The sequence below is a fragment of the Mytilus californianus genome, unplaced genomic scaffold (genome assembly GCF_021869535.1).
Source record: "Mytilus californianus isolate M0D057914Y unplaced genomic scaffold, xbMytCali1.0.p SCAF_7, whole genome shotgun sequence".
NCBI classification, from domain to species: Eukaryota; Metazoa; Mollusca; class Bivalvia; order Mytilida; family Mytilidae; genus Mytilus; species Mytilus californianus.
In genome coordinates this window covers 90,386,315-90,408,180 of record NW_026262723.1, presented here as the reverse complement: position 1 = coordinate 90,408,180, position 21,866 = coordinate 90,386,315, and the positions used below count along the sequence as shown (strand labels likewise).

The 21,866-nt window shown below is 30.6% G+C and overlaps 1 protein-coding gene across 8 annotated transcripts in view; it reads left to right on the top strand.

The window, feature by feature from the left end:
* Positions 1 to 21,866, top strand: part of LOC127708654 (glutamine-rich protein 2-like) — a 52,231-nt gene that overhangs the window by 18,532 nt on the left and 11,833 nt on the right. For 4 of the 8 annotated variants that reach the window (XM_052213722.1, XM_052213720.1, XM_052213723.1 and 1 more), the window contains 10 exons: positions 5,031 to 5,177; positions 5,938 to 5,983; positions 7,495 to 7,571; positions 12,130 to 12,723; positions 14,853 to 14,975; positions 16,257 to 16,331; positions 16,678 to 16,788; positions 17,273 to 17,457; positions 17,945 to 18,007; positions 20,258 to 20,359. In XM_052213722.1, coding sequence (XP_052069682.1) covers positions 5,031 to 5,177; positions 5,938 to 5,983; positions 7,495 to 7,571; positions 12,130 to 12,723; positions 14,853 to 14,975; positions 16,257 to 16,331; positions 16,678 to 16,788; positions 17,273 to 17,457; positions 17,945 to 18,007; positions 20,258 to 20,359 — 1,523 coding nt within the window. Of the gene's footprint in view, positions 1 to 5,030; positions 5,178 to 5,937; positions 5,984 to 7,494; positions 7,572 to 8,016; positions 8,035 to 12,129; positions 12,724 to 14,852; positions 14,976 to 16,256; positions 16,332 to 16,677; positions 16,789 to 17,272; positions 17,458 to 17,944; positions 18,008 to 20,257; positions 20,360 to 21,067; positions 21,095 to 21,866 lie in introns of all 8 variants that reach the window. The other 4 variants (XM_052213718.1, XM_052213719.1, XM_052213724.1 and 1 more) reach the window with 3 other exon arrangements.

Here is a 21,866-nt window from a genome sequence, read left to right as displayed (position 1 = left end):
AACTAACAAGTTATTTTCCTAATCGTTAAAAAAATCATAGAATCCCAATTGAATTGATGAAATTTTTTTTCCATATCGAACTTGTTTTGTACAGACTTCAATCACCTTGTTGAGGGATTACATAATGTTTAAAATATGGACCAAAGTCTTGAGATTATCAATTTTGGTTTTTTTTTGTTCTATATTTTTTTTTTTAAACTCCATTTATGAAACAAAATTTAAACTTATTTTTGGATTTTTAAAGAACAGGACCTAAAACTTAACATTGTCCACAACTTATCTGTTTAAAGTTAATCAATAAATTTCTAAATTTTATTTAAGATATGAATAGAAAATAGATAAAATAAAATTGTGACGGAGGTGTGAAAAAACAATTTAAAATTCCAGTTAACTTTTATGATAATTATCAGTTAATTTTTATTTATTCAAATTTTGTTTGTGGCTGTTTTCTCCAATCTTTTCTTTTTTCAAAATTGAAATTTTCATGTAAGCACATACATATTAGACAGAGCTGAAACCAATTCCATCCTACTCAATGGAATGTATAGGAATATCATTTTCTAAGGCAAATTTGACAACATGGTCATGTTACTTTTTATTAGATCAGTATAACAAGCTTTACATTCACACAATGTTTGATGGTTTATCAAATTAATTTTCATTGGGTCTTGCTGCAAAGTTGTTTTTTTTTTGTTTTTTTTTTGGTCTTCAACTCAGTCAACAACCATTTTTTAGATGGTAACAGTTTATTTTTCTAAGCTTTAATTGGTCAGAAGTTTCAGAATTTTTTTCTGTGGGAATGTTGAATTATCAAGTTTCCACACAATATGACATGACAAGATATTATTGATTTTATATGGAAAGAGTCAACATCAAAACATCAAATTTATATTCAACATTTCAAAATTACTCAAAATTACGTAACTTTAGTCAATGTTTTTCCATGTACAAAACTAAATTTGATAAGCTTCACAATATTATATGAATTTAAGGTGTGAAAGTGTAGATATATAGTTTATTATTGGACAATTCAAATAAATATTACAGTTTTATTATTTCCAAATGAAATTGTTACATTACCTTACACATTGTAATCATGAAAAAGAAATTGTTAAAACACAATGTGGTGACAAATTTAAGAACTTTCAATTATCTTCTGTCTGTGTTAGTTTTTAGATAAAAGTACAATAAAACCATGAAATTGGAATTTAATTCCATAATAAACTTTTGTAAAAGAATAAGAATTTCACACTGATGTCAAAAACATGGAAATATTGCACTTAGTGTACACATTTGAATAAGCTTATATAATAAAACCAGCTAATTATATTGTTACTTTAAGTGGACATTTTTTTTGTACTTAATAATGTCAATGGGAAAGTTTGAAATAATGTATGGAATCCTTGTTTGTACTTGTTAAACTTTTCCACATGCTCTTTTAAAAACAATATCTTTTACATTTATTTTCTCTTAGATTTGATAAAAACATTTGGTTAACAGTTAATAAGTTATTATAATTTAAAGCAGTGTATATTTGCTGTTTCTCATATTTGTTTTTCGTTTTTTGTTTTGCATAGTTTGTTCTTGGTTTGTGCCATTACACTACTGTCCCAGGTTAGGGGAGGGTTGGCACCTTCAAACTAGTTTAATCCCGTCACATTCTATATGTGCCTGTCCCAAGTCAGGAGCCTGTAGTTTAGTGGTTGTCGTTGGTTCATGTTTGTCATATTTGTTTTTTCGTAAATTGTTTTGTTATGAATATGCCGTTAGTTTTCTTATTTGAATTGTTTCATATTCTTCATGTCTAGGCCTTTTATGGCCAACTATACAGTATGAGTTTTTCTCATTGTTGAAGGCTGTACTATTGCCTATAATTGGTTACATCCACTTCATTTGAGCTTTGGTGGATAGTTGTCTCATCGGCAATCATACCACATCTCCTTATTTTTGTATTCTTTTTTTTTCCATTTTCAATTCAGACTACTAGGATTCTACTAGAATTTGACCTTTAGCAATATTTTTACAACTCTGGGTATACTTATAGCCCAGTTCAAACCTGTGATAATAAGTGAGGTTAGACAAATTATAATACATTTTTATGCCCTTAATCAAAACCAATGCTTGGGTTTAACCCTAGTTTCAACCTACAGTGCTCAATTGGACCTGGATTGATTGATAGATTGACATTGGAAGTCATGTCAATTTACTCAATCACTTTGTTCTTACCCAAAGCAGACCAGTGTTAGGACACTGTAACCTGCTTAATTTACCCTTAAGGTAATATACTAGTGTTAGGAGTTAAGTTCCAGGTGAAAATGAAACTGATGGTTCAAAGGTGTTCAGTGTATTGTTGAAAATTAATCCTGGTTATCATGAATACAGGAAATTGATAACACAGTTTGATAAGAGAAAATTAGAAAATTTGTCTAAGAGAATCAGGTTGTGGGGAAATGAGTAACTGTTTCTCATACTCATTTATTTAGAGCTCAATTATTTTGTTACTCCTTCTACCAATGTACATTGTTTTATTATTGTATTTAAATGGACGAAAATTGGTAAAAAAAATTCTGACTATTGTAAAAAGTTCAGAAAATGTTTTTGGTTACTATCAATAGATCATCCAAGAAGTTTGTAATTTCAATAAATCTGGTGTAATTAACACAGGAATCAATCCAAGCATAACTATAAAATAGTCATACAATAGTGTTATAATGAATAATAGCGGAATATAAATTCACAGAATCGATTACATCATAACATAAAAAATTTACAGTTCTAATTAAATCTCTGGTTAATGCTAGGCGTCAAATAAATAACACCTTTTTAGGGCAAATGAACTTGATATAACAATATCAACCTGGTACAAACTTTATATACTGCAGGTCTTGCCAAGTTAATTTTAATTCCCCATAAACTTAGTATCCTGTTTCCTTTATCTCAGGGATATGGAATAAGCAATCAGCTTCATTATATTTACTTAGATCTGAATATTTAAACTTCCTAAAGTAATTACCTAAACAGAGATGCATTAAGAAGTTATATACCATAAGTTACGAATAGAAACATCAAAGTATGGGTTTCAAATAATATCTAATCTAAATGTCTTCTATATTTTGCCAAGTTATATAATAAAGCCTTTTCTGTATAAGTCATTGGACTGAAAAGTTGTAAAATTGGTAATATTAGCAAGGCAACATCATCAGTATATTGCACATTCTGATTTAATGTATTTGGGCAGATTTTAACATATCTCAAAGCCTTTCAACATATTATTCAGTAAGGTTTGTTTTCAATATGTAGTAGTATTCCTCCCCCTTAAAAAGACCAGTAATGCATTGCACAATACAACAGATGTCCACTATGATTTAAACAGGGATTTTGGATTATTGCAATAATATAGACACAAAGATTAGGTAGCACTCCACAGTTAGAAAATAAAATTAAAATTGAACCACACAATGTTAAATCATCTTCTATTCCTGGCTCTCTAATACATTAAGCCAACTGTTTGTGTCATACATGTGCATATGTATGTAAGCAGTATCTTCTATAGATTTGATTTTCAAAAGTTAAAATAGTGAAAATAATTCCTATTTGTGTATCCATGGCAACATTCTGCATTTATTTATCATAAAATATTGCAAAAAGGGGCATGAAAATGTCACATATTCCCCCAAAATTTGGTTTAAACTAGAATTTCAATGCCCATGAGAGATACCTTTTCTGAAACTGTTGACATTAATCTACCAAATAATCAAATCAAAATTGGGTGTCTTTCGCCTCATTTTCGCTATATTAATCTTCAGCTATCCAAAAATGAATTTTATTGCACACTAGCTCTCATATTTGAAAAATCCACAGGGGCCAAAATGCGAAACTACACACCTAACTGTGGAGTGCTACCTTATTCATTTTGCCAATCAACGATAACTTTATAAATAGTAGAAACAATTAGCCGGTATTCAACATCATTCCATGCAGATCTGAATTTTGATATTTTAATCTTTAGATATAAGGCAATGTGTAAAAGCTTTTAACTTTTCTTTACCAACGTTCTTAAATTAAAAGATAAACTTTTATATTGTTAAATAATAACATAATTTTTGGAATCCGTGAAGTTTCATTTTATTTTAACAAGTGTGATTTTCTTTACAAGAATAGAAAGCCCATTTACTTGTAAGCTATTCATAATTGGCCCTTAAAATTATAAAACACAATTATATTTTAAGATCACTTAATTGTAAAATCTGCCAACATAGTACACTGTAGGTTTTCAATTGACGTGAATTGATTCTATATGGTGTGAATAATTGAAAGTTAGTCTGTTGTATGATTGTTAGATAAAAGATTAAATTTATGATTGAAACATTATCTCCTGTGTAATTGAATATGTGCATGTGAATATCTCCTTTTATGATTGACGTGAATGTATTACCCACCTGCAAAATTTTTATTGCAGTTGTTATAAACACTTCAAGCTACTTATGAAATCAAAAATATGATAATTTAAAAAAAAAAACACATTCCTGAATATAATTGTTTGCAATAAAGAGTTTTATACAGTTAGTTCAGAGAGAAAAAATTAAAATGTGAAGAGTCCTTTTTATGGCTATGTTAAAACTTTTACCCTGGAATTAAACAATCTCTCAATTCCAGTGAATGAAACAAGATGTTTGCAAAATAAGACTTTTCAGCAATCTTTTAGAGAATAAATAAGTTCAGATTTTGAACACTTTTTGAATTGACACAAGCATATGAATTAAGGAGTCAGTATGGCTGAAATGTCACCCTTCTTGACTAAGCAGGCTTGTTCAGATAAGAAGACGAAATTTCTCCTTGTTGAAATAATGCAAAATATATGTACTTTTCATTTATCATTCAATTCTCATTGATTTAACTGACAGCTTACATACTTAAAAAAATCCAGTTCCTCATAAATATTTTGTTTATTGCTGTCAGGATCCTTCTATAAGCTTCATTAGCTCTCGAAAACTGAATTAATTCTAATCTTTTGATGTATGATTTTTCAGCCATCCAGACCAGCATCTTCTCGTCCAGGTACTCGTATGAGCTCAGGATCCACAGGCCCATCGGAAACACTGCTGGAAATTTTGGAAAAACTAGGCAGACTAAGTGAGAGTCATGATTCATTGACCAAACGAGTGGAGATTTTAGAGGTACAATAAATTGTAATTTATTTGCATGTGTCAACTGACAACTTTAATCTTAAATACATGGGACATTGAATTGGACATAAATATTAAATCGGGACATTGAATTCAAACAGATTGCAAACACAAACAAGCTTCAGGTTTATAAGTCAGTTAGAAATTATTGCTCTGCATCCTATGGTACATTTAATACATTGATAATGAGAGACCTATAACAAATTAACTTGGTTATTATCATGATCAACTTTTCATGGTATTTGGCTGAGTGAGATTTGGAGGTATGTGTCAGTGAGTCATCAACCCAACAACAAGTATTGACTTACAAAACAGATGTTAATAGCCATCACAACAAACTGCACTAGACACCACCAATCATCCTTCAAGACAGAAGAAGAAAAAACAGTTTAAGACAAACAGTATATCCAGTGACATTCAATAAATGAGGTTTTGTACCATCTGTGTAAAGTATTTTTTTGCTAGTATCTTTAGAGTACCTGAACTATTTTGATGATGGTAGATAGTATTGTAAATGTATATTATCAACACAATGTTATAAATTGTTTTATATATGTTAACATTATATTATACTGTATTCAACTTATTAGTTGCTGGACTAATGTCTTGAAAATAGAGACAAATTTGGCTGAAGGATTGATTTTACTTTTTGACTTTTATCCTGATTACAATATTAATCCTGCAGTAAGTTAAAATAAAGATTCCATTAATGTCTTGTTTATGTATGCTTGATATTTGCTTTAATTTTTAGGAGGAAATAAAAAACAAATTAGACAAAGGTGCCTTGGATAACCTCAGTAAGTTTGAACAATTATATAATGTTAATAAGGGAGATTTAATAGCTGATCTCCTACAAATGATCATTTATCTGTCAGGAACCTTATCTTTGGTTGTCTTTTTTATATGTTAAATTTTTTAGTCATTTAGTAACTTTAGTATATGACAGATCTTGGGGAGACTTTTTTTATTTCTTAATTTTTTTTTACAGTCTTGGGAGATTTGGAGCTTGACATATCACATAGACATTTATCTATTGGTGTTTGTATTGTTGCTGTCTCTCATTTGCATATACTTCATATCCCGTTTTGTTCATAGTGTCTCCCAGTCATCTGTGAGTTAATTAGGGACAGAACAGTTCCACTCTATCTCATCTGAGATTTTATCAGGGAGGGTCAACAGTTTAACCCATTATGATCTATGTTGATTGGGGATGGTGAAGCATTCCACCTGATCTCATCTGATTGTTAATAAGGGAAAATGGACAGTTTCACCCAATCTGGTCCCTGTTGATGGGGGTTGTGAACAGTTTCATCTTATCTCATCTGAGTGCTAATCTGGGAAAGTGACCAATTTCACCCAATCTGGTCCCTGTTGATTGAGAATGGTTACCAGTTCCTATTAATTAAGGATAATGAACAGAAATATCAAATCCCATCTGTGTTAATTTGGGGTAGTAACTTCACCAATCAATCCCATTTGTATTAATTAGGGATAGTGACCACTATCCAATTCCAGATGTGTTAATAAGGGATAGTGACATCACCATGCGATCCCATTTGTGTTAATTAGGGATAGTAACTCCACCATCTTATACGTCTGTGTTATTTAGAGATAGTGACCACCATTAAATGACAACTGTGTTAATAAGGGTTGTTCACTCCAACATCCAAAACATGTGTTAATTAGGGATAATGACTCCACCATCCAATACATCTGTGTTAATTAGGGATAGTGACTCCACCATCAATACATCTGTGTTAATTAGGGACAGTGACTTCATCATCCAATCCCATCTTTGTTAATTAGAGATAGTGACTTCACCATGCATCTGCGTTTATTAGGGATAGTTACTTCACCATTCAATCCAACTGTCTTGATTAGGGATAGTGACTCCACCATCCAATGCCATCTGTGTTAATTAGGGATAATGACTTTACCATTCAATCCCATCTGTGTTTATCAGGGATAGTAAACTTTTCCATACAATCCATCTGTGTTAATTTTGGATAGTAAACTTTTCCATCCAATCACAAGGTTGAAGGTTTGGTGTCATCAAACTAAGGGTGTTTAATATTCTGTTAACTTGTGAAAATTGTAAACAGTAAAATTGCTCTTGCAAACATTGAATTATGCAATTAGTGGACACATCACTTCCAATATAGTACTGATATTTCTTAAATTTTCTTCATTTATTAAAATATAAATGATATGAGGTTATTTAACTTGAACGACAATATTCTTTTTTTTTTTATATAATACTGTTAAATGCACAGGATCTCTGAATAATTAGATGTTTTTTTTTCTACAGATGTTTCATCAGACCTTCTGGAACAACTTCAGCAATTAAAACAGGAAGTGGATGCTCTAGCAGCAGCAAGAGAAAAGGTAAAATGAAGATTTGGTTTTGAAAGAGTCACTGTTTGTTTAAGTAAAACATAGAAGTTGTCTAAATAGAAAGTAGTGCTTACTGATATATATAGTATATGCATGAACATTTGCTTATGCATTTTGACTGAAGCAATTGAAATATAATAGAAATATGCTAGTTTATATTTGCTTAAATACTTAAAATAAGCTAACACCTGTTAAAGTTATCCACATTTTACAATCTAGCCAACAGAGAAAGCTTTGTATGAAAATCATAAAGAGGTGATATATTTAATATATGATTCACAGTAGAGTACTGAGTCTTGAGGATAGTATCAAATAAACCAGATTTTAACTCAATTTTGGGTTAAAAATATACCTTTTGAAGAAAATAATAAATAATAAGATATATTTAGATGTTTTGACATTCATAGCCAAAACATAAAACGTTGGATTATTTCAGGATATCAACATAAATGAGGTATAAACATAGATAAGAATAATATCAAAATCTCTACTATTTCGGGGATCTTTTGTTTTTACATACTGATACTACATATTTCTGTCTCTTATGAAATCTTTCATAACCACAAATATATTTCTGACTGGTTCCTGTTGGTTGATTTTGATTGACCAATTAGTTGGTTTTCGTATGCACTCAATTTAAAATTCTTTAAAAAAAACAAAGTAAAAAATTGCAAGACTAAATAAAAAAGTTAACAATCTGAGTATATAGGTTTGTTGGTGGCTGATCTTCCTGTTGTTCCACAGCTTATTATCTTTCTGTTATGAAGCATGTTAAATCAACACATCATTAGAACAACATATTTATAGTGAATTTGTAGTACAGATCACCACATATTAAAAACTATCAAGTATAGCAGGTCAGGGCTAATGGTCATAAAACTTTACTCAGTACTCAGAGTAATAAATTTGTACTGGTAAAACCAATTCTAGTATTTTGATTGGTTGAATTCTGAGTCTGAGTACAATAATCTTACTAAAAAAATTCATGACCCCAATCTTTTTTAGCTCACCTGACCTGAAAGGTCAAGTGAGCTTTTCTCATCACTTTGCGTCCGTCGTCCGTAAACTTTTACAAAAATCTTCTCCTCTGAAACTACTGGGCCAAATGCACCCAAACTTAAACACAATCATCATTCAAGTATCTAGTTTAAAAAATGTGTCCGATGACCCCGCCAACCTACCAAGATGGTCGCCATTGCTAAAAATAGAACATAGGGGTAAAATGCAGTTTTTGGCTTATAACTCAAAAACCAAAGCATTAAGAGCAATCTGACGTGGGGTAAAATTGTTCATCAGGTCAAGATCTATCTGCCCTGAAATTTTCAGATGAATCGAACAACCTGTTATTGGGTTGCTGCCCCTGAATTGGTAATTTTAAGGAAATTTTGCTGTTTTTGGTTATTATCTTGAATATTATTATAGATAGAGATAAACTGTAAACAGCAATAATGTTCAGCAAAGTAAGATTTACAAATAAGTCAATATAACCGAAATGGTCAGTTGACCCCTTTAGGAGTAATTGCCCTTTATAGTCAATTTTTAACCATTTTTCGTAAATCTTAGTAATCTTTTACAAAAATCTTCTCCTCTGAAACAACTGGGCCAAATTAAACCAAACTTGGCCACAATCATCATTGGGGTATTTAGTTTAAAAAATGTGTGGCGTGACCCGGCCAACCAACCAAGATGGCCGCCACAGCTAAAAATAAAACATAGGGGTAAAATGCAGTTTTTGGCTTATAACTCAAAAACCAAAGCATTTCGAGCAAATCTGACATGAAGTAAAATTGTTTATCAGGTCATGATCTATCTGCCCTATAATTTTCAGATGAATCGAACAACCTGTTGTTGGGTTGCTGCCCCTGAATTGGTAATTTTAAGGAAATTTTGCTGTTTTTGGTTATTATCTTGAATATTATTATAGATAGAGATAAACTGTAAACAGCAATAATGTTCAGCAAAGTAAGATTAACAAATAAGTCAACATGACTGAAATGGTCAGTTGACCCCTTTAGGAGTTATTGCCCTTTATAGTCAATTTTTAACAATTTTTCGTAAATCTTAGTAATCTTTTACAAAAATCTTCTCCTCTGAAACTACGTGGCCAAATTAAACCAAACTTGGCCACAATCATCATTTGGTTATCTAGTTTTAAAAATGTGTGGCGTGACCTGGTCAACCTACCAAGATGGCCGCCACGGCTAAAAATAGAACATGGGGGTAAAATTCAGTTTTTGGCTTTTAATTCAAAAACCAAAGCATTTAAAGCAAATCTGACATGTAGTAAAATTGTTCATCATGTCAAGATCTATCTGCCCTGAAATTTTCAGATGAATCGGACAACCCGTTGTTGGGTTGCTGCCCCTGAATTGGTAATTTTAAGGTAATTTTGCTGTTTTTGGTTATTATCTTGAATATTATTATAGATAGAGATAAACTGTAAAAAGCAATAAATGTCGGCAAAATAAGATCTACAAATAAGTCAACATGACCGAAATTGTCAGTTGACCCCTTTAGGAGTTATTGCCCTTTATAGTCAATTTTTAACAATTTTTTCGTAAATCTTAGTAATCTTTTACAAAAATCTTCTCCTCTGAAACTACTGGGCCAAGTTAATTATAGATAGAGATAATTGTAAGCAGGAAAAATGTTCAGTAAATTAAGATGTACAAACACATCACCATCACCAAAACACAATTTTGTCATGAATCCATCTGCGTCCTTTGTTTAATATTCACATAGACCAAGGTGAGCAACACAGGCTCTTTAGAGCCTCTAGTTTTCTTTCTTTTTTTTTTTTCTTTTTTGGCAAAATGTTCCACAACTTCATTTTTATCTATTAATTTATTGTCATCAATTCATTAAAAAGTCCTTGGAATATTCTGTGTAAATCTATATGTATGTATTCATTATCATATTTTGAAAAATGCAATAGTCTCAATAAAACAACAAGGTGCTGGACCATTTACCTATAGTATTTGAGCCCCTGCAAGTCAAACATTGGTCTCTTTAAGTTACTGCATGCATTTAATCAAGGGTAAATTGAAATTAACTATTAGAAGTAGGACATTATATCATGATGTATATATATAAAGAGTAAATCTATGGATACATTTATGTTGTCAGTGATAACTTCAAAGTATTGAATCATAAACGACTTCTTTTCATATTTTCTGGACATTTAATAATGATTTTGTTTTTATTGAAATTTTTGACAATAGAGTCTGACATTAAGTGACTGGGTAACTAGAATATATCAAAATCAATACTGATATAACAATAACTTATGTGAATTGTTTATTTACTGTATTCCCAAAACATGAATGTATTCTATATTTCTCTGAAGAAACAGTAAATAAAAGTTTTAGTAACTCCAATTTGAAGAAATTTGAATGATGCTATTGATTTTAACAGGATTTTAAAAAGGCATTTGTGAAGTCATAAAAATTTGAAAGAAACTTGAATGCAATCATAAAAAGAGTATTGTTGATAAGGATTATTCTACTTCTGAAAGCTGGTTTTCATTTCTGTCTCATATCCTCAGTTAGGGTTTTCTCTTCTTCTCTGTTCTGGTTTTCATTTCTGTCTCATATCCTCAGTTAGGGTTACTCTACTTCTCTGTTCTGGTTTTCATTTCTGTCTCATATCCTCAGTTAGCAGTATATTCTGTTTTCACTGTTATTAGAATGTTAAGTAATCACATACATTATAACCAGAACTCATTGTTATATTAATAGTATGAAGTAAAATGAAGAAACAATAAAGGGATAAGCTTTGTCATGATTTCATTGTTCAACAAGTTAATCATACATTTATCCATTATCATATCTTGTAATAGTTTCCACTGAACAGACATAATCAGTTATCATTCATCAAAAAATGTCCACTCCATTTGTTCAAATCTGTAAAAAGTCATATAAATGCATTCATTTTCCATAATAGAACCAGTATCTGTTGAGCAGATAAGTTTCTATAGGTATCAGATTTTTTTCCACAAAATAGTGTACTGTTGATATGTCTGATGGAAGTATCTTGTATTGCTCAGTTACTAAGTATTCCAATAACCTCTATTCTAATATCTCTGTTAATATTCTATCCTCTATCATTATTCACTGTTTATATACTATCCTCTGTTAATACTGTTGTTACTCGAGTAAAAGTTGGTCCGACTATAAGTCGGATGCCCTTTTCAGCCTTAAAATCTAAGGATTCATTCTTCACCCACATATAATTAGGTCAAAATTTGGCCATTTTTTTTTTGCAGCAGAACTACTGTACTCTATTAATATACTATCCTTTAGTAGTATAATATCTTTTGTTATATACTATCATCTGTTAACATACTATCTTCTGTTAATATACTAACCTCTGTTAATATACTATCCTCTGTTAATATACTATCATCTGTTAATATACTATCCTCTGTTAATATACTATCCTCTATTAACATACTATCCTCTGTTTATATACTATCCTTGGTTAATATACTATCCTCTGTTAAAATACTAACTGCTGTTCCTTTCTTCTCTATTTCTTTTCTAACAATTAGCTCGGTGGAGAATCTGTTGCTAACACAATGTATGCCGTTGTAAAAGCAGCGAAAAAATTTAAAGAAAAAAGACGTGTATCATTTGCAACAGAGAGTAGTGAGGACTCTGGGCTAGAAGCAAAAGGAGCATCGAGTGCTGAACTGCTCTTGATACAACATGAAAAAGAAATGCAGGCAATAGCAATGGAAACACTACAGAGGAGGGTAGAAACATTAGAGGAGAGATTAAAATTGTTCCAGGATATGGTTATACCCGATCCATTAGAAGGTATAATGTCAGAGAGTTCAAGTGAACAACCATCAGTTGAAGCAATAACAAAGATGAGTAAAGAAGAAGAGGAGGATTTTGAACAAGATATGTTGGATATATTTACAAAGGATCCAGGCCATCGTGACAGCTCTGATGGTTCAACTATTATAGTAGGAGATTTAGTTATAAGTAACAACAAGCTGAGGATTTTAGCTTTCATCCTGAATGATCAGCTTCACAATGTTAGAGATAAAATATTCAATCTTGATCAAGAGTTAAAAAAAATGGCAAAGGGAGTAGAGTTTGCTCTTTTAAGAGCTAAAGTAGCAGGAATGGGTGAAATGGTAAGTAAGAAACAGCTGAATCTGAGATTACATTCTTACAGTCATTAGAACGTACATCGACAGCCTCTGGCCCTAATTAAGTTCTCAATTCATATATGTATTCTATATTATTACATTTTTCCTGAACCAAAGTTTTGTTGAATTTGGTTAAAATCTTCACTTTTATTATATGAGTTAGTACATGAGTAGCCTCCAGATTTTTGTAATTTGAATCTCTAGTGTTTTGCAGTTTATGCATTGAAACTCAATAAATGTTATATTTTTGTCATTGTATTATAATTTCTAAACAGTGCTACATCACAAAGGTATGTAATTTGAAAAACTGCACTTATCTGTGTACGAAAAACTTATGGATTTTTATTAATATATATATATATATATATATCGAGCCTAGGTAGTCGAGTGGTCTAGCGCGTAAGGCAATAGTGCAAGGCGATTTGGTGCCACGATATCTCAGTAGCATGAGTTCGAATCCCGGCCAGGGAAGAACAAAAAAATTTGCTTCCGCAAATTTACAGATCTAACATTGTTTGTTTAGACGAATTATTTATATATATATATATATATATTATTGAGAACTTAATTTAAGCCACATTCTATATACATTAACTCTTGTTTTCTCTCAGTAAGATATTGTCTTTTATTAATTTCTTTTCTATTATTACGCATTGCTACAATAAGGATTTGGAGTCAGTATTTTTTCAAAGTCCTCCAGTACTAAGACGATTATCAGAAGTAAACTTTGTTTTGGATCGCCATAGTAACAGGACTTCTAGACCAAACACAGTGCGAGAGGTGGGCGTACATAGATAGCTTTACCTGGCTTTACCTGGCTTCACCTTGATTCACCTTTTATTTCACCTGCATGTCAACCTATTTTTAACTTCCACATATTTACATCTCTAGATTAAATTGCTTCATCATTCGTTGCTTCTGTCCATGTTCAATGGAGAGTATTTAATTTATAATAACATCTTTATTTCATATTAAAACCTATATAATGATTCATAATTAAGACATTCTTTTTAAAGGTGTAACAAACATATACTTGAGTTTACTTAATCAGGTCGAGGAAAGTTTGTTTACTTTGTTACCTATGATATAACAAACATTGAAAGTTATTGATATTGTTGAGATTCACAAACTTGTTATTAAACTAAAGATAAAAAAATCATAACAATCAAAGGAATACAAATAATTTAGTTGTGCTTAATATTTTGAATTAAATTTTATTAATACCAGGCAGATAAAAGAATGTACCATATTTTTGCACTTATGATTTAATGCTAGCTTTTGTGGATGGTTGTACATAATATATTTACTTAGTTATAAGGCTTTTATGGTAGATATGTTATCAACCTAGAACATCATAAATGTTGACCAATGCAGTCATTTTTCCTGTAACTTTTACAGTTGCAACAAATAACATTCCTTGGTTATGCATTTCAGGTACATGTTTTATTGGAGTACTTTAAGGCTCTTTTACATAGTCGACTCACTTCTGTAATTAAAACTGCATTTTCACCAAATGTCATGCTTAATAAAACAGTAAAAAATATGTTGAAAATATACATATAGCAAATTTGCATGAATTTTTAAACGACTGTAAAATTTGTAATGAGGAATGTATAATGCATACTATACTGTATGTCCACATGAAACCTTGAATTTAATTTTAGTTGTTTATATCATTGTCCTTTGGTCTCAGATCAATAGAATTTAGTGTGAATTAATTTAGCTATGATGGGCCAATATAACTTAAATTGGAGAGCCAGCCCAAAAATATGAACTGGCCTTTCTTGTCTATGCAAAATTATGTTTTATTTTGTTAAAGAATACCCAATTCTATTAAAGTGAGTTTATTAGGAAAAAGTAACTTTTTGGTGCATATCTTTATTAATATTTAATATACTAGTAAAGTAAATACAAATGTAGCTCAGATTGTGTATTACTGGTATGATATTTCATGACAAGAAAAGAATGCCATAATAAGCTGCTATCCTATACCTATTCTGGAAAACTAATTTTATCCTATTGTATTTAAAAAAAAATCTAGTATATCCTAAATCCAGGCCGCAGAAGTCAGAAAACTTTCCTATACTATAAATATATAATATATCTTTCTATAGGACAGTGATGCCCTCGGCAGAGCACAGGCAGCAATCCAACAACTCCAGGCTGAAGTAGAGAAACTCCATGGAACAACCAAGGACATCCTTGAGGAAAATGCCAGCAGGGCTAAAGAAATTGAGGTATGTTTATATATCTTCACATTCACATTAGTAGCATACATTGAAGATTTTCCTCCACAAGGTGGGTCTGAAGATCTTCTAAGGTTGTTTGAAATTCCTTCACACAAGTAAAAGATTGCACAAAGCTTGAAGAGATGGATGATTTCTCAATTGATTTTTCTGTTTGTCCACATGAATCATACAAACTAACAAATATTTCAACAAATTTAGATAAAAATAATTCTCTTTGTGTGTGCCAGAAATTTATCTTTTCATTATAAAATATTAGAACACATCCAATTATAAAATTATAATCAAAGCATCAATATGATTTCTCTAATAAGTAAACATTATCTTTAAACACTATCATCAAAAATTGATCAGATGATTTCAGGTAATTTCAAAATCAACAAAAAGATGATAAAGTGCTAAGACTTCATTATATAAATGGGAAATTCAAGTTCAAGTACAAAAATTGTGTCCATAATTGACATTTTAAGTGTTAGTTCTAACAAGAATTCTCGCTTAATTTCACATCTTTATCATAATGAAAACACAAGTTTTATATTCTTCTACATTAGACAACACTTTGGACTTTACATTCATTTTTTTTTTATATTAATTAAAACATAACATAAATATAAATTGCTATACAGTTATGAACACTTATGGTCTTTATGGTCTCACATCCTGTTAATACTTATATTTTGGCATTGCACAAGGGCATGCTTTTCTCAGACTGTTTATGACATCTTTACACTAAATCTATTGGATGTGTACTGAATGATAATTTAGGATTTTTGGTTAACATTGTCTTTTCATGGAAATTGTGCGAAGAATTGCATTAATGACAGGTAGATGGCAAAATGGCACAACAGAATGCCCATTAACAACATAAACTTCTTGTCAAAGTAAAAAATATGGCACCCAACAAATAATATGTTGACAGCAGAATATCGTAAACATGGTAAACATGGAAAACATTTGCTCTGAGGTTACGTTGTTTATTTCTTGATCAAATTCAGTGTCCGAAAATATTGCCCATGCAAATAGTTTTTACAAATCAAGAATTTTAATGTGAAGGGTTATTTTTTTTTCCACTTTCCAATTATACCCATTGCAAAAAGTCTACATTGTAAATCAGGAAAAGAACAATCTGTGAAAATATCCATGGTTACCATATGTTATAGACAATTCATGATGCTTCATATTTTTTCTGTAGCAGGTTAGTTTTTATATGTGAACAACGTGGCCTGTTGTAATTCAATTGATCATATTTTCATATTACTAAATATTTTACAGAAACTGTTTGCCTATTGTGACAGACTTGAAGAGAACAAGGCTGACAAGGAATTTGTCCAATCAGAAATGGATGTTGTAAGTCATAATAGAATTTATTTGTTAATAGTACTCATGGACTGCACAATAAGCTTTTAATCATGCTAGCTAATATGATATTTATGTCCCATCGACCTTAGAAAGTGGGCAATATGATAATTAGTCTTAATCCAGCCATTTGTTCATCTCATGTTTATGAATATGTCAAAATTAATATGTATTCCTACTATTTTCAGAATTTTTTAAATGCAATATTAATTGAAGAATAGTTTTTAAGATTGTAAAGTGGAGTATATGCCGTGACTATAAGTTTGTTAAAGTTTTAACTAAATGGATAGGATACTTAAAATTTAATGACTGATGTTATTCATATTTTTTTTAACAGAAAGCAGACAAGAGGTCACTGGACAACAAGGTCAACCATTCTTTGTTTGATACAACAACTAATGACATCAACAAGATGATTAAAGAAATATTGGATAAACTTGCAGGAAATGTAAGGAGTATATCAAACTGTTCATTTATTACCAATCTTCATGCATCAAATGTTCATTTATGTTCAGGTTATGTAATTATAACTCCACATTGTTCAAATGTCAAATTTAAAGTACTACTAATATCAAAGACCAAAGTGTTCAAATTATAAATTTTTTTAATGGACTTAGTCCAATGTTAAGGCTAAATTATTTGTTATCTAAGTGGTTCAAATATTCAAATTATAGTACGAAGATGTATTACATGTAAAAATTCTTATGGTTAAAATGTTTGAAAACAACCAAAGGAACTTCATCTATCATCTGATTAGATAAGTTTCATAACTGATCATAGGTAGAAAAGAAATAAAGTCATTTAACAGATAACTGCCTTAAAACTGTGTTTTAATTTTTCCAAATCAAGTCTAGAATCAGATATATTTTATGTTGTAATATCTAAAGAGAAAAGGTGTGTTTGAATTAGATCTATTTGTTTATATTCCATAGGAGGAAGCTTGGAACCATCAATGTAAAGTGTTTACTGATGATATTGAAGGGAAACTAGATCGCTTAGAACTAGATCCACTTAAAGAATGGTTAGAAAGTCGTCTGAAGGCATTGAATGAAAAACTGAAGAAACAAAATCAAGCACCTGTAGAATGGTCTGAAGATGATGCTGCTGGAATTAGAAGGTTCGATTAAGTTAACAAATCTTAGCTGGAATTTTTCACACAAAGTATTGTATTTCCCTATATCTGAGTCGTTTGGCTAAGGACTATTCCTGAAAAAAATGTATGGGAAGTTTGGACGCCACATGACATCTTTTCTGTATATAATGGGGTGGAAGCAAATAGGGAGTGGTATCAATTAAAATAAAATTATGGGTGGTTGGGTATAAGAAAAAAAGTTGGGCTTATTCTGAAGGCTTTTGTCATTTTTACCTTGTTTTCACAAATGAGGATCAAATAAGGCACAGACAATTGTAGAACAAACTAAAATATTGCTTAAAGAAAGAGTGTATTTACCTTATTTCAATAGATCTGAGAATAAAGTTTTCTTCATGAGCAAGATATATATGCATCAGAATATAACGGATAAATTGATAAAAAAAAGATTACTATCCACAATCAAGTAACTTACATGTCCATCAGAATATAATTTTCCATTTGTTTGTTTCAGACAACTTATACAGAAATTCCATTGCATATCATGTGATCGGCCAGTAGATATTGTGCCAACAGGGTAAGGAACTCTTATAATGACAATTATGTTGCACTAGTATTGTATATTGTACATTTATCAATGAAATATAGTATGAGAAACATCTGTTTTTACTAGGATTTCAATGAAAATCTATAAGTAGTAATAATTGTCTATTTCAAAATGATGTCCTGTGTCAGAAAGCATTGGTTAACCGCCAAAATACATAACGCTTGGACACTCCATGAACTTAAATTGCATAGTTTACATTAGTATTTCTAATTAATTTCTGTGCCTAATACGAAAATGTGCAAGCAGGACCCTTGCTGATATGTCAGTTTTCTAGTAAGTTCTTTTAATATTTGAATTTGGACATTTAACATATGTTTTTTTGGCAGAGGCATTGACTTTTACCCTTGTCCGTCCGTACGTCCAGAAATTGGTTTCCGTTCTCCACCTTTAGTTTGCCTTAACCAAATTTTATGAAACTGATAAACAATGCTTATTACCACAAAATGCAGATCAAATTTGAATTTGGGTGGTGTCACTTTTACCTTTTATGAGTTTATACCCCTTTACAAATGGAAAAATTGCTCAATTTTTCGTTTCCGTTCTCTAACTTAAGGATGTATTCTTCTGACGTTTCAGTCTCGTTGAAATCTCATTCTGGAATTATTTCCAAAACATGTGATACAAGTGGAAAATAGCAATGAATTTGATAAATATCATAATCAAACTTAACTCTGTGAAAAAATTGTGTATTTACAATTAGTAGTTTTTGAGTAATAAATTTTTCAAATTTTATTACCAATCAAGTCAGTCTTTTTAGCCAAAATTTTGAGAAAAAGGGTGAGGGGTACAGGAAATGATTTTACCAGAAACATGTACATCCCATATCACTTTTTTCTATTTAAATTTCTTAGATATGTATTTTTTCAATCATTTAAACCAAAGAAGTTGAAATAATATGCATTTTGTTCTTAAAACAGAGAAAAATCTCAAATTTACAAAATTGACAGCATGGTGAATTTGACACGAAAAAGCATCAAAATATGATAAAACTTTCTTATATTAACACCTACCTATAGTTTTTTTAAATTGAATTTATTCAAATTGGTCCAATTCATCTTTATTGAAAGTATGAAAAAAAAATTAAGTGTGGAACTGTGATTTTTTTCACGATAATAGCCCAAAAATGGGTTTTATTCTTTGACTCATATGACTTAAGGGACATAGGAGATATAACTGTATTTGACAACTTATGCCATTACTATGAGATGACGATAGGACAGATGCAGCAAGTGATGGCTTTAACCCATTGTAAAGTCTCATTCTATCTTTCTGGTTTACCAATAATTATTCATATACTTTATTTTAGTTGATTCTTGTTTTAAGGTGTTCCTCGTGATTATTTGACTCATGATCATGTTGTTAGAGCTTTTATATCTAGGTGTTGTTTGAAATTCTTTTAGACCTTGTATTTGTAGCTCTCTTGTTTAGGTGTTCCATGTGATCTTTTAAAACCCTGTATTTGTAGCTCTCTTGTTTAGGTGTTCCATGTGATCTTTTAAAACCCTGTATTTGAAGTTCTCTTATTTAGATGTATGTGATGATTTATTTCCATATACCAAATCTGTACTTGAATCATTATTCTTATCATAGTTCTACGGTGTTGCCCAACTACTTGAATGAAATGACTAGACCTTTAGACATACAGTACATACTTTTATGTCACTTTATGGAACCAATACACCAATCCAAGCAACAAAAGGGGGAACTAGACAACCTTGACAATATATATATGACCATCAGATGATTTTTTTCACGATAATAGCCCAAAAAATGGGTAAAAATTGATGAAAAATGGGAAAATCATCAAAATTGGGTACTTTCAAAGGGCCGTAGCAAATAAAGAAGTGCACCACCATATGATTTTTTCTTCACCAATTATTTTTTTACAGTCTTATAAACCCAAAAATCAGGTTAAGAAAAAAAGTTTAATTCTAGAAATTTTTGGCTCCTCAGAGGTGTACATCCTTAAGTTTGCCTCAACCAAATGTTATGACTCTTATACACAATACTTAGTACCACAAAACTCAGATCAATTACGAATTTGGGTAGTATCACTTTTACCGTTCTTGAGTTATGTTCCTTTATAAAGTTATGTGCAAGCAGGGTCATCATTTGTGTCCCATGGACACATTCCCCATTTATTTTTAAAAATACTAATTTTGAAAACTCATCATGAAAATTTAGTTTTATCATCCTGTTCAATTTGATTTCTATTTTCAGGCCAGTACCATCATTACCAACTCATAATGGACTACACCCTACAAGATCACCTAGGCCTTACACTACTTTCGAATTAGACCAGATAAGACAACATGCAAAGAGGTATAAGGCTTTGCTAATATAATTATAATTTTTTGGTGTGAATTCTTTAGTTGCTAAGCTAGAAATTGCTGTGTATACAAATTCTCTAACTTTAATCAGTAAAAGTAGGGAATATAGTAAATTTTATCCTTCAAAATTTTTGAGAGATGTTTTCTTATTAAAAATCAATACAATACCTTTGCAGAGGCAATTGAACTTTGACTTTTTCTTTAAAATTTAAAGTCAAGAAAGATAATGGAATTTTTCTAATTTGCTGCTTATTCCCTACATTTCTGACAAAATACTGTTATAAGTATAATGTAAAACAATTTTCATGAATTGTTTTCTTTTATTTACAGATTATGATTAACACTGTAGTTTAGACCTATTTTATTTCAGTTTACTCCTTGAATATTTAATTAGAATAAAACAAGTAGGACTCACTCAGACACCCTTTTCTTATTTATTCTGTTTATATGATCAGAAACAATGTATGTGCACATCAATTAGATTAATATTATTTTCATTAAATGCATATCTATGGGTACTAAACCGAAAAAAGTACCAAAATGCAGAATGAAAATACCTTGGTTCTGTTCTTCCAGTTTACTATAATTTATGCAATGACAATGCAAAATTTTCTTCAGCATAAAAAAGGAGAGTTTCATATTTTTTCAATTTTGATATTTTGTATATATGTTTTGTCACTGGCAGAAATATTGATTTCAGATCCAAGATGAGTCCCACGTTAAAACGGTACTTAAGTCCTGCCCTGTTTCACCAATTAAATCCTTGCACCTTTTGTCTTGTAGTTCAAGCACATTTTCTTGTCATTAGGTGATTACATGTAACAAGTTAAAACAGAATTAAAAAAACTACAAACTTATTACCAAATAAATGCTGCTTAAGGTTTAATGGTATCTGGCCTCAACCATTTCCTCAAAAGTGCCAAAAGCTTTAAGTACATACATTTTTCCTCAAAATTTGTTTTTTTTATAAAAATCCCTATGTGAAATATGCCATTTAATTTAATGTAGTCTTTAATAGTTCCCATTACACAATAAATCCTTTTGAGGTAAATTCCAAATAGTTCAGATAGCTTTTGGTTGTATGTCAAAAAAATTTTCCTAAACACTTCAGTTTCCAAGCTTAAAGTGGCCCAACTTGAGTTATTTTGAAAAAATGATTTTTCATTGTTTTTTTTTTAATTCCTTATGAAAATCTCTGCTGTGGTTAGTCACTAAGTTTATAGCTCTTATACATTCAAACTTTAAAGGGAAAAAAAAGATGGAAAATATCAATTTCACCTGATACAAATATTTGTACTTTGATCTTTTTTTCGCATACTTCTGAAAGCTCAAATCGAGTTCCTCTCCATTTGAGCTTTCAGAAATAAGCGAAAAAAATACAGGGGATTTGAAAATTTCCGTAGTTGTTTTAAACTATAAAACACAAGTAATAATGTTGTTGAAACTATTCAAATGTTGCTGATGACAAGAAAATGGGCTGTTTTACTCATTACATTGAT